The sequence below is a fragment of the Manis javanica genome, chromosome 15 (genome assembly GCF_040802235.1).
Source record: "Manis javanica isolate MJ-LG chromosome 15, MJ_LKY, whole genome shotgun sequence".
Lineage (NCBI taxonomy): Eukaryota > Metazoa > Chordata > Mammalia > Pholidota > Manidae > Manis > Manis javanica.
Genome location: NC_133170.1, coordinates 85,552,461 through 85,566,006, shown reverse-complemented (window position 1 = coordinate 85,566,006; position 13,546 = coordinate 85,552,461). Strand labels below are relative to the sequence as shown.

The following is a 13,546-nucleotide window of genomic DNA, read 5'->3' as shown; positions in this document are numbered from 1 at the left end:
CCTGCTGGAGCAGCACGTGGGCCTCCCGGAGCCGTGCTCCACCCCAGGGACTGTGTCCCTCGTAAGTGATGGGGATCAGGGAGACAAGAAATGGCCAGGAATTCCAGAAGAGGGACAGCAGGTGGTCCTGATGAAAACCAGAGTGGCTGCAGGAGCCCACCTCCACGAGGACAGGTGCCATGCCACCGGGCCTCTCCCAGGCTGGAGGTGGGTGGGTGTGCGAGGAGCGGCAGGCGCCTTCTGCCAGGGCAGGAGCTGGGCAGAGCCGCAAGTCTGGGAGTTTCAGCAGGAGCTCCAAGTAGGCTGAGATCAGAGGAAGGCCGGGAGGGTGGCGCCAGAGGCTTCCCAGGGCCAAACCCTAAGCGAGCGAGGGGGAGGCCAGGCCTCAGCGGTGGTAGGAGGGAGGGAGCCACGGACCAAAAGGCTGGAATGGGGTGGGACGGCTTTGCTTAGCTCCCGTGGATAGGTCCTGGGTGCGCAAGGCGCCCAGCCAGCAGGGCATCTGCTGTGACTGCTCCTGCTAATAAGCATGTCACCAGCCACCCTGGGCCCCAGCCAAACAGTGGGACAGCCTCCCCCCCTGAGGGAGCACGGTGTTTGTAGGGGGGCCAGGCACCCCTGCCCTGCAGGTGTGCCATGATACACACATCTTTAATAGGGCCAAAAATTCTATTTGAAGAATGCTTTCTTCGACCAACAGTTTCAGGGAGAGGTCTTAATCCTTTGAAAATTTTGTTTCCATTTCTATGTTTTATTTTTTATAGTAAATCTGAGCCCTCTTTGAATGTCAGAATAAGCCGGTCACTCACATATTTCCACCCAAGCGTGGTTCTGCAGTTCTCACAGTAGATGTCCGCGACGGCGTGCAGGCCGGTGAGGAGCACCCTCTCCTCTGCGGGGCCGCAGCCCACGTTCACCCTGCAGGAAAGGAGGCAGGTGGCGTTGGGGCCTGGGGACGGGCATTTCCAGCCCCTGGCTCCCACCCTTGGCTGGTATTTTCTTCAGCCAACTGGTTACCAGAAACCCAGCACGTTTCTTTTGAACTCCCTGCCTCCCCGACCCCTGCCCACCACCACCTTTTAAGCAGGCACAGCTTTTATTTCCCGTGAGAATCCCAAGATGGGACAGGCTGTACAACGACCACATCCACCAGACGGGCAGAAGCCACACCGTGGGGGGCGCTCATTCCTCAGCGTCACCCTTTCCCGAGACTCTCAGGCTACAGAGCACGTGCGAGATCACATGCAGACACGGGGGGTACGGGGGATTCCAAGCCAGCGGTGACGCCTGCCGACACACTCGGGCTGTGGGACAGGCGGCGGTACAGAGCAGCAAACTCGGTCCGGCAGCGGCCGCGCTGCGCAGCCTAGCGGCAGCCATACTCACACAGCGTTGAAGAGGTAGGCGCGGCCCTGACTTCCCTGGAAAGACTGCAGAGAAGAGAAGCGTATTAAAAGGTCTGCGGGGGTCGGGCAGGAGCGACGGCGAGGGCTGGCTGCGGCAGGGCTCTGCAGACCCGGGCCGTCCGGGCCGGACGACGGGCACCTCAGGCCTTGGGGCAGCCACTACGCTGGGCAGGACGGTAGCCGCACATGACAAACAGACGAGCGTGGCTGTGACCCAGTGACGCCCCAGAACAACGGGCCGCGGGCCAGATGTGGCCCGCAGGTCAAACCGGAGCCTTCCAACCGCCGGGCCTGCGCACAGAGACGACACCCCCCCCCCCCCCGGGCTGGGGCCCTGCCCGCTGGTAACAAGCACTACCGAGGCTGGCCAGGTCCCCCAGGCCGCTGGGCCTCCTCCCTCCACGGTGAGCGTGCGCAGTAACGGCGCAAGGGGGCCAGAGCCCAGGGAGGCAGAGCTGCGGGGTGGGAGCGAGGGGTCATGACCTGGGGGGTAGAGGGGTAGGGACCTGGGCGGGTGCGGAGATGGGCCTGTCACTGTTCCCCGGGGCAGCAGGCGCACCGTGGGAAATGCCCCCCCGTGGCTCACTGTAACACCCCGAGCTGCCGGGAGAGAGTTCGACTTCAGCAGGGGCGCTCCCCGCCCGGCACAGCGCCCAGGGCAGCGGCGAGCCGGGTCAGAGCGCCCCTCCCAGGCATTTTCTTGAAAGAGCCCACCTCCCCCATGATGGCTTCCTTTCTTCCCCACCATTCTGAGTTTGAAAAGCTATTTTCACAGATTCTTCCACACTTCTTTATTCCTTCAGTGTTCTCTGGTTTTACATTAATTTTTCTGCTCTGACAAATGCCCATCTCACTCACTTGATGATGTCTGGGGGTCCCAGCTGCCCTGCCCGCCAAGCCCACCCACTGCACAAAGGTCGGGGGCAAGACGAAGGCACAGCCGCGCCTGATCACGCACGGAACCTCCACCAGTGCTGCCCCGAAGGCTCCAGACTGAGGGCCCAGCGGACCGGAAAGTCACGCGATGCTTTCAGGTGCGATAAGCGCTGTTAAGGAACCTCATCAATGTCTAGACACGAACCACTTGCCTTGGAGATCAGCTCGTCGTGATTGGCCAGGTGGGTTCTGCAGTGGACGCAGCTGTACGTTCGGTGACAGTTGGGCAGGTAAGCTTGGAAGGTCTTGGGCTTTGTCATCTTCACCGTGTCCGCTGGACCCTCCTCGCTCAGCTCGGCGCCGGCACTCGAAGAACGGCAGCTCTGGGCTCGCCGACAAAGCAGACACTGAAACATGCACGCGAGAGCCGCCGGCGCTGGGGGGGCGTGTGCAGCTGTCCACGCGGCTGGAATGAGAGCGAAGCGTCACGACCTGCCCCAAATCAAGACAAAGCAGCGGGTCGTGGAAAGAACGAAGCGCATCAAGGAAGTGTGTTCAGGAGGCATGGGTTTTGGAGAATGGGGTTGGGGGTAAGCAGGACTAGAAGTTAAAGATCAAATTCTCTATATTAATTAATTGTACACAAAGAGAATACTCATGCCTAGTCACTGTTTAGCCATTCTAAATTAAGTTGGAAGTGACAGGTTTTACATACAAATAATTTGACAAAAACATTTCATCAAATACATCTTACAACATGTGGCTTCAGGCAATGTGAAAGCAGCACAGACAGTGAGACCCCATCTAAGTGAAGCTGACAGCGGCCCTGGTCCCATCCTGTCCCAGCCACAGAATTAATGACTCAAAGCATAATGGCATTTAGGACCATGTGTGATGTATCCAGTATTAATTTATCCTTTAAAAATTATGTATCAGTCCAGAAATAACCCTTGAATACGGCCAAATGGTTTTCAACATGGCTGTCAAAACCATTCAGTGTGGAAAGGACAGTCTTTTCAACAAATGGTGGGGGACAACTGGATATCCACATATGTGAAAGAACGAAGTTGGACCCTACCTCCCACCATATACAAAAATTAACTCAAAAAGGATCAAAGACCTAAATATAAGAACTAAAACTATAAAACTCTTAGAAGAAAACAGAGAAGTCTTCATGACATTGATTTGGCAGAAATTTCTTGGAAATAGCACCAAAAGACAGACTTGTATTTAGATTTACAGACGGTAAAATGAGAGGAATGAGGCGGAGAAACTGTATGAAGAGAGAATGATTTCTTCAGTTTTTCCAGAATTGAATAAAGACACCAATCTAAAGACTTAAGCTCAATAATCCTACAAAGAAATAAAAATAAAGCCACACCTGGTCACATAACAATGAAACTGTACAACACCAAAGAAAAAGAAATCAAAGTCTTAGAATCATCCAGAAGGGGAGAGAAAACCATCTTTCAACAGAACTTCCCAAGTAGCACAATGGAACCCAGAAGGCAGTAGGCGAGGTGCCCTTCAGGGCCCTGAAAGATAATGACCTCTATGGGAGAATATATTTGTAAACAACATATCCGACAAGGGGTTAACATCCAAAACATATAAAGAACTCACATGCCTCAACACCCAAAAAGCAAATAAGCCTATTAAAAAATGGGTGGAGGATATGAACAGACACTTCTACAAAGAAATTCAGATGACCAACAGACACATGAAAAGATGCTCCCACTAATTATCAGGGAAATGCATTGTGGTTTGAATTATGAGATACCACAATGAGATACCACCTCACACCAGTTAGGATGGCCAACATTGAAAAGAATAGGAACAACAAATGCTGGTGAGGATGCTGAGAAAGGGGAACCTTCCTACACTGCTGGTGGGAATGTAAACTAGTTCAACCACTGTGGAAAGCAATATGGAGGTTCCTCAAAAAACTAAAAATAGAAATACCATTCCCGGGAATTCCACTCCTAGGAATTTACCCAAAGAAAACAACTCAGATTCAAAAAGACAGATGCACCCCTATGTTTATCGCAGCACTATTTACAATAGCCAAGATATGGAAGGAACCTAAGTGTCCGTCAGAAGATGAATAGATAAAGAAGATGAGGTACATATACACAGTAGAACATTATTCAGCCATAAGAAAACAAATCCTACCATTTGCCGCAACATGGATGGAGCTAGAGGGTATTATGCTCAGTGAAATAGGCCAGGAGGAGAAAGACAAGTACCAAATGTTTTCCCTCATTTGTGGAGTATAACAATGAAGCAAAACTGAAGGAACAAAACAGCAGCAGACTCACAGACTCCAAGAAGGGACTTGCGGTTACCAAACGGGAGGGGTGGGGAAGGGAGGGAGAAGGGGACTGAGGGGTATTATGTTTAGTACACCTGGTGTGGGGGGTCACGGGGAGAACAGTGTAGCACAGAGAAGGCACATAGTGGATCTGTGGCATCTTGCTGCACTGATGGACAGTGACTGCACTGGGGTGTGGGTGGGGACTTGATAATATGGGTAAATGTAGTAACCACATTGTTTTTTCATGTGAAACATTCATAAGAGTGTGTATCAATAATACCCTAATAAAAAATATATAGTATACTTAATACAAATAAATATATACTTAGTATATATCTATATATACTAATTATACATAAATTTATATAGTATATAGTATATATTTGTAATATGTAATTATAAAAAATATGTATAGCATTTAATATATAGATATATTTAACATAGTATACATTTATAGTATATATATAAAATATAGCATATAAATAATAGTATCAATACATTTATATTTTATTACCTCTTTCAGTGACCAAGAGAACAAACACAAACAAGTATGGGTGAACGGGGTGGGCACACCGCAGTGACGGGCCCACGGCCAGGACAAAGCTGTGTCCAAGAGCAGAATCCCACTTATTCGAAGCACACAAAGATTCATAAAAGCCGACCTTACAACTCTCAACAAATTCCCAAATAATGAAACAACAGTATATTCTCTGACCACAATACAATTAAGTTAGAAATCAATAATAAAAAAATAACTAGAAAAATCCTCACATGCTTATAAATTGAGAAATGTAATTCAATATACTTACTCATGGGACTAAGAATAACAGAATTCAGAAAATTTAAACAAGCAATAATAAATATTTACTGGAACTTAAAGGGAAATTATAACCTTATAGGATATGTGTTAGAAAATAAGACAGGTGTAATTAATAAGCTAAACACCATCTTTAAGGTAGAAAAGTAACAGAAAAACAGCCCCAAAGAAAATATAAGAAAGAAAATAAATAAGAAATAAATTAAACAGAAAAGAAAAACATGGCTCCACCAGAGAGGATCTACCAAGCTAAAGTTTGTTCTTGGAAGATATGGGGGCTGACCAATCAGGGTGGGGAAGGGCACACCGGTGGAGTAAGTGGCCAGCAATGGAAACGGGGTCTCTCCTCCTGTGGATAAGATTCATGGGTAAGAGGATGCTGGGATCAACTTGAATCAATGTATTTGGAAAATGTAAACCACACAGATAAATTTCCAGAAAAAATATAACTTAAAAATATGACTCAAGAAAAAATAAAAACCTGAACCATCTTTTATAAACAATACAAAAATCGAATCACTGGTAAAATTTCCTCTCTCAATACACACACAAACACACATACACACACAAATCAAACTTCCAGGCCCAGAAAACCTCCCTAGTAAATTCTACTAAACTTCAGGGAAGGAGTCATTCCAATCTGACACTAACACTCCCAGGAAAGAGACCAAGGGAGCGCCCCCCAGCGTCTAACGCAGGTAGCTCAACCCGGTAACTAAGCTGACCAGGGCAGTGTAGGAACGAAATGAATTCACTGTCATTTTCTTCTCAAGAACCTAGATGCAAACACTCTAACCAATTACCAACAGACTCTAATACTATTTTAAAAGGATAATAAAATACAATAAAGTTGACTTAGTCACACAAATACAAGATCATTTAACATTAGAAAATTTAGTTAATAAAATTTACCAATTGTTCTCTTAATCTTTTCATCTCGACAGGTGCAGAAAAAGCATCTGACAATTAACATCCATTCACAATTTGAAAAACATTCCATGCAGACTAAGAATATCAGGGAACTTCCTTATCCATTAGGAGAGGGCTAAGAACCCCCACAGTACCATTAACCCCATGCTTAATGGTAAAACTTAGAAAACACAGTTTCTGAGATAAGGAATAAACTAGGTTGCCCTCTACAGCTCCACGATCGTTCACTAGGACCAGAAGTCCTGGGCAGCTCAGAGGTCTGCAAGGGCAGGAAACAGGCATAAAGATTGTGAGGGAAAATGCACTCTTATATGCCAGGATAACAACACAAAATAAGAATAAGCCCAAACCTGAAACACCTTTATAGAGCATATTACACAGCTTTGAGGGGCATTAGAGAAGACCCGAGTAAACAGGTGGAGAGCTATACCAGAAAAGAGAAAGATGGCGCATTGCGACCGTCCGATGCAGCAGCTAAGCTCCACCTGATACACTAAACCTCAGGCCAGGACTGGGGATGTTGGTAATAAAGGAATCCTCCCCTACATACTTTTTATTACAATTTAATTAAGGTATTATTGATATACACCCTTGTGAAGGTTTCACATGACATACAATGTGGTTACTACATCCACCCATATTATTGAGTTCCCCCCATATCCCATTGCAGTCACTGTCCATCAGTCTCTACATACTTTTTAAATTAAATGCAACTCAAATCAAAAGGGGTATGTGTGTGTGTGCATGCACATTTGATTTTAAAATTGATTCTAGAAGTGTCTATAGCGTCTCTGGCTGGGTCTGAAAAATTGAGCTGGCAAGGATTAACACAAGAAAGGCGTACAGATTGTGTTGAGCTTTTACATGTCCCTGCGAACCTGCATGAGAGGATGAAGACCTGAAGAACTGTCCAGAGCCAGAAGCTTCCATACCTTTCAGGCAAAGAAACAACTGTGAAGTTGTTTCTGTGAAGAACTGACAAGGCAGCGAGGCCTGGGCTGGAGGGAGTCCCCAGTGAAGTCGCAAGACAGGGTGAATTGAAGAAGGTTGGTTTGTACTGATCTCTCAGCCCCAAACTCCCCTTCTTTGGCAAGAAAAATGTCTTTCCTCCTCCTGGCCAGGGAGGGCACCTTTCACATGGGAGTTTTACGACCTGTTCCAGGGAAAACGGGAGGTGGGAGGTCAGAGTGACCTTCCTGCTTGTGCCATTTTCTCAGATTCCTCCAGCTTAAGACATTCGATATGCCAAGCTGATATATTTCAGGGTGCTGTGTCCTGAACCCCACCATATCAAAGGCCAAAAACTGGTCAGGACACTCTTGGAGTGCGGCAGACGCCCGCATTCTACCAGAGTCGGCCAGAGACAGCCACCTCTGTGCAAGATGTGCCGGCACAGGACAGGAGGCGGGCCAGCGAGAGCTGGAAGCGGGCCTAAAACGGACCTACGGAGACACGACGCCAGACACGGCCAAGGCGCCACCGCAACTCACTGGCAAAGAGGTTTTTCCAGAAAATGGCGTACAACTGGGTATCTACAGGAAAAGAAAAACAAAGTTGGATCGTATTGTATGCCATAAACAAAAATCAACAGCTCGTCACATTTCCCAACAGAGGAAGCCTCCTAGCAATACTGAGCGGACATTTCCGTACAAGGGACACACGCTCACACCCAGACATCTGTTTTGCAAAATAAGGCCCATTTCGTTCTCCAACATATGGTCTCCACAACCAAGGGTTAAGGTATTTCTGAATTAGTCTGATTACATTAGGTTTTCCCAATTAGTGATTCCCAAAACCTTAATCATTCCCCGCACTGGCTGCCATTAAATAATGTACCAATCTTGAATTTTTCCCTGAGTCTCTTGAGAATCAAGGACAGGACGCCACATTAGTCGCAGCACATTTCATTGGACTGTACCTGCTGCCTCAGCCTCCTGGGTCCCTCCCACCTCTGGTAAGCTCGCCAGCGTGCCCCAGGGAGGCCACTGGTTACCGACGCCGGTAAGAAGGAAGGAATTCGTTTTCACTCCGTATCTTATTGAGTCTGTTTTAATATCTTCAACTGAGTTTTTCTCATTTTACTGAAAGGAGCCTTAAATTACTAAACTTCTGTCTGAGCTCCTGTACCCTTTCCTCAGGTTTCCCTCTCATGAGGGTTGTAGGGCCCCTCAGGGGCTGTCACGGCCCCACCTGAAAGACACAGGTGGAGAACTACAGAAACTGCCCTCCACTTTATCTCATTTTGATCCATAATCAGCATGGGGGCACCCCCTCATGTGACCCGTAGTTACCTCTGCATGGGACAGGACCTTTAAAAGTTGCAACTTGCCAGGAGTTTTCTGTGGGCCGTGGGCGGCTCAGTGCCATGCATGGCTGCCATTCCACGACAGGCTCTCTGGGATGGCCTCCACCACGAGGAGCCCTCTGCCTCCCGGGCCACCGGCCGTCCTGAAGGCCCCTTCCCTGGGAGCAGCCCGGTGGCGGGCTCCTGCCACCTCTACTGGGCCCGGCCCGTGCTCCGTGCTCACGGGCAGCCCTTCAAAGGCAGGGTGCACCTCACGTGTCACCTTCCCAGTCCTTCCCTCCACCTCTCACCACCCCAAAGGGGTCCCTGCAGAGCAGAGGCCAGGCCCGGATTCACGGGTCACTGAGCAGCACGTTGTGTGAATTTTAACTTGACTTTAAAATGGGACTCCACTGTCACACAGGGCAAACCACAGCCAAGTCTTCAGGCAACCAGTGTGCAAATAGGCATTTACAACAAGATCTGGCAAGCCAGGAGCCACCCTGGGGTAACTCTAAGGCCTCACACCTACTATGGTCTCTGCCTGGGTCTGGCAGCGGCCATCCCCCAGAAAGATATTAGTATGGGGCAATTTTTTAGAGCAAAAAAAACAGTATTTTGGATTCCAGAAATTTCTCTCCTAAAATAGCATGTATAATTTAAGAGAACGTGACTCAGGCCATGTCCATATGGTGCCGTCACCAGGCTCCTACAGACAAAAACACCGAGAAGTAGACCCACACCGAGCAGCCGGGCCGCTCAGGGGATGGAGGGGGGTGCTGCCCAGGCGCTGGGGGACCCCCTCTCGCTTTAAGCACCGCTGGGTCCTTGTGCCCACAGGGCCCCGTTCTCTCTGTTGCCCATGTTCTTTTTTTCCTCATGGCAGTACCTCCGCCTGGCACGCAGGCTTGAGGTGCAGCCCTCCACCTCTCCTGGGAGCAGGCTAGGAAGCGGGCCTGTCGGGGTCAGAGGACTGGGGTCTGCGCTGGTGGAGAGCGAACATTCTCCAACAGATGCATGACAGCCCGAGGTCATGGCAGGCGGCACAGGCAGGGACGTCTGTGTACATCCCAGAAAACGAAACCCAGCAGCCCTGAAGGGCCTGCCAGCCAGGCCGGAGAGAGAACTAAATGAATTAGCAGCAGCCCTGAGAGCCACGTACTTATTAGCCCCACTGTGCAGACACAGAAATGTGGCCCAGAGGTTAACCAGCCTGCCAAGCTGCACAACTGGAAGATGCGGAGCTGGGATCAAAGCCAGTTTACACCCTGGGCCACTCTGCCTGTCAGACACATCAATGGGTGGGAACACAATGCCACACATCAAAGGTATGATATCACACCGTTAACTGTCTTACATCCGAGCAAGGTGGCAAAGATTTTTTAAAACTCGGTGACACCACTGGTGCGGGCACACAGGTATGCAGCCACTTGGTAGCGCCTATTAGTGATCCCGGGCCAACACCTGGGAACCTAGGGTCCATCCTGGGTATTTACCTCCAGAATGACCTGCACATGTGCAAAATAATGGGCTAAAAGGTTGCTACAGTATTGCCTGTAATAACAAGCAGCAGAAACCATCTCAAGTCTACCCACACGAGACTGGCAAACACCACGATAAACACACGCAGACATTCCAGGGGGCACCGCAGGCTGGAGACAGGGATAATAGGGAGGTGGCTTTCTCTTCACTGTTTTTTGACTTTTCATTTTGATACCAAGTGTTATAGTGAGTATTCAAACTTGCACACACATGGGACCTCAGGAGACAGCAGATCCCAGAGCAAGATGTGCAGAGTCGGACAATGTGTGTATTGCACAAACTTGCACACACAGACCTGGAAAGACCTGGAAGGTTCCCTCAAAGGGCAACAGCACAGGTGCGATTTGCCTTTGGCAATACCGGCTTCTCTGCACACACAGACTTCCTTCCTACATGCGTCACGGGATGAAGGGCTTTTCTCCACACTCCAGGAACGGCGGCCATGGTGAGCACCACGGGGAGGGGTCAGGAGACTCCCTCAGGCCCCCCACCGATGCACTGCCCCCAGGAAGGCCCCTCACAGGCCCCCACCTGCCCCGCCTGTCTGGGGATTTCAGCGGTCTCAGCAGCTCCACTGCCCCCGGGGCCTGTCCCCAGCTCTCCTCCTGCGTCTCCCCCGAGAGGACTGATGAACAGGTGGGCGCTGTGCCGCTGAAGAACCAGTGATGCGCCCTTTTTACTTTTCCCACTAGTAACCAAGCTTCCCCCAGCCAAGGCCCTGGCACACATCCTAGCAGAGGTCTCTGGCTTCCTTTCTAAGAACATGATGAAGGGAAGACACAGGCCCACAAAGGCAAGGCTGGCCTTCTCGGCTGACCCAGAAGACTGACGGGAGGGGAGGAACAAGATCGGGAATCCCCAACTATCTTATTAGTCACATGCTAAACGAAACCTGATCAAAGATTTGAGGCCCCGACTAGCGGCAAGGGAACAACCAGAGCCACAGAGAGGAGTGGGAATGGCCAGCACCCGGGGGAGAGCGTGCTGAGCCCGGGAGGGCAGCAGGCAGCACAAGGGGCTGGCAGGTGAGGTCTGGCAGGAGACAGGCTGCCGGGCAGCAAAGCTGAAAGATGCGACACAGACTGTGCCACACGTGGTGGCTGTGGGGGCCTCAAGCCAAGCTGTCACCTTATCTGTAAAATGGGGGACACACTCAGTTCACGGGGCAGTCCAGAGAACCACATGTGTCGCTGTTAGTTTGGAGGAAGTTGGTGAGCTCATCTCGACTCCTCACAAGGCCCCGGGGAGGGCCCTCCGGGGTGGGCACCTCCACGGGCTGGCTCCAAGATTTCTGCTTTACTGTCACGAGAGGGCAGGTGTCAGCAGCTTCCTGGTGTCTGTCACAGGAGGAATGGTGGCTTCTTTCCTGAATCCAGCGCACACTGTCCTCTCCAGAGCCCTCAGCCCTCTGTGTCTTGGCTGTTCAGAACTTTCTCCAGCTTCTCCAAAATCTCTTGTCAGAATTCCCACTCTCCAGAGGTCTTGCTGATCAGCAGATCTAGCTTTCTAAAAATTTAAAACCAAATGAATCTGGAATGAGGAGTGTCGGAGAATGGTTTTAAAGCAGGAGGACTTCTACTGCTTATTCGTATTCTAAACCATTTTCCATATTCTAAACTATTTTCCATTTATCAGTCTTCCAGGGAGAAATGGACATTAAAACTACACGGCAGCCCCCTGGCCTCTCCACTCCCATCCCTGCCCACCACAGGAACTTAGATATTACAGGAACACTGCTTTCAACAGAAAGAGCTCTACACATCTCAGTGCTGCAAAACTGGAAAGACTTAATGTGTGGAGTCGAGCTAAAACAACATACCCATGTCAGGTTTTAATTTTGGCAGCTGTATGGCGGTGATGTGGGATAGTAACAAGGGAGAACACAGGTGTGGCTATACTGGGACTGCAACTTTCATGTGAATCTAAAGTTATTCCAAAAGGAGAAGTTCACCTAAAAGCAAAACTACTGCTCAGATTGGAAATTAAGATTATTCTTTTTTTTTTTAAATGCCTGATACAGGCCAGTCCCTGCACTGTCTTGGGGTACGACATGATTTTGTCCTGGGCCTTGCTCTGAGGGCCTCCCACAGTAGAAGGCACTCTACCCCTGCACAATGTGCGGCGACGGAGCCTAGGGGTGTAGGAGGGCCTCAGTATTGGCATTCCTCAGACATACCAGTACTGCGGCCTGGGAGCCCACAGCTAGGGGAGGGGAGCCAGGGCAGGATTATAAAACTCAGCGCCAGCTCTAGACTGGGACAGGGGCTCAACAAGCATTTGTCACATCTACCAACAGGGAGCGGAGGCTGGAGGGCGTAGAGATGACAGGAGACGGGCAGACACACCCGGAAAGGTTCCCCAGCGGAGGTAAGCATCCTGCTAAGGCCTTGGGCAGCTAGGAGTGAGGGACTGGGGGGCGGAGAGAATACATTTTTTTTTTGGCAAAGGAAACAACAGGTTAAGGTGTGTATGTTTTGGACCGAAAGAGGAAGAAGAAATGCAGCTGAACAAAGAAAGCTTGGGGGTGGGGAACCTGGTGTCTTTCCAGGCCATTATGGATCTACAATGGAATTCCAGCCTAGAACTGGACACATAACTTGGACATCAAAGATGTCCACCAGAGACAGGCCTGAGGGAGAGGGCCCCTACTGGCCGGTTTCCAAAGCCAAGGCTTTTACGAGCTCTGCCTTAATGAACCCGGTGCCTCAAGGGGAGAGCAAAAACGGACAGTTCATCTGGGTCGCCAGCTTTATGTGGCCAACTTGAAATAAACATTCCTAGGAGACCTCTTTTGTCCTCATTTCCTTCCCCAATCGCGACTTTTTTTTTTAAGAGGGAAAGACCTACTGTCATCGGGCTTCTACTTCATTCTCTAAATTTTTCGTGGCCAGGGTGGGGAGGGGGCGGAGACAAGCAGGGAAGAAAGCGGGGAAAAAACAAAGATAAGGCTTTGCGGTCCGCTCCAAAAAGGAGGGAGCCAAGCAACAACAAACCAGAAAATCAGACCAGACGGAATGGATGGCGGCGCGGCCCGCCCCGCCCCGCCGTCCGGGCGCCCAACAGGTGCCTCCGCGCCCCGCCCGCAGCCGCAGGTCCGCCGGGCGCCGCCGAGCAGCCGCCCGCGCCGCAGGGGCAGGCCCGCCAGTACTCACGGCCGCTCGGCGGTCCGCGCCCCGGCCCGCAGCGCCCATCCGGCCCGGACCCCCGTCAGCGCGGGCTCGGCTCCCAGGCGGCCACGGCGCTGCCCGGCACGCGCTGCGGCCGTTGGCGCCCTGGCAGGGCGCGAGGCATCCTCCCGCCGCCGCCGCCGCCGCCCCGCGGGCCGCCTGCCCTTTGTTTTGGAGCCGCTGCCCGGCCGCGCCGCCGTTAACGGCCTC

The 13,546-nt window shown here is 50.7% G+C and overlaps 1 protein-coding gene across 9 annotated transcripts in view; it reads right to left on the bottom strand.

Moving 5' to 3' along the window:
• YPEL1 (yippee like 1) overlaps window positions 1–13,546 on the bottom strand; it is a 16,849-nt gene extending 3,303 nt beyond the window's left edge. For 2 of the 9 annotated variants that reach the window (XR_012125846.1, XM_036993148.2), the window contains exons 1-6: window positions 13,322–13,546; window positions 11,298–11,675; window positions 2,495–2,748; window positions 1,387–1,430; window positions 810–918; window positions 161–358 (exon numbers count right to left, since the gene is read on the bottom strand). Coding sequence is in view for 8 of the 9 variants with exons in the window: in XM_036993148.2 (XP_036849043.1) it covers window positions 161–358; window positions 810–918; window positions 1,387–1,430; window positions 2,495–2,698 (555 nt within the window). In the remaining variant the exon portion in view is untranslated. Of the gene's footprint in view, window positions 1–160; window positions 359–809; window positions 919–1,386; window positions 1,431–2,494; window positions 2,749–7,785; window positions 7,876–11,297; window positions 11,676–13,321 lie in introns of all 9 variants that reach the window. The other 7 variants (XM_036993149.2, XM_036993150.2, XM_073223617.1 and 4 more) reach the window with 7 other exon arrangements.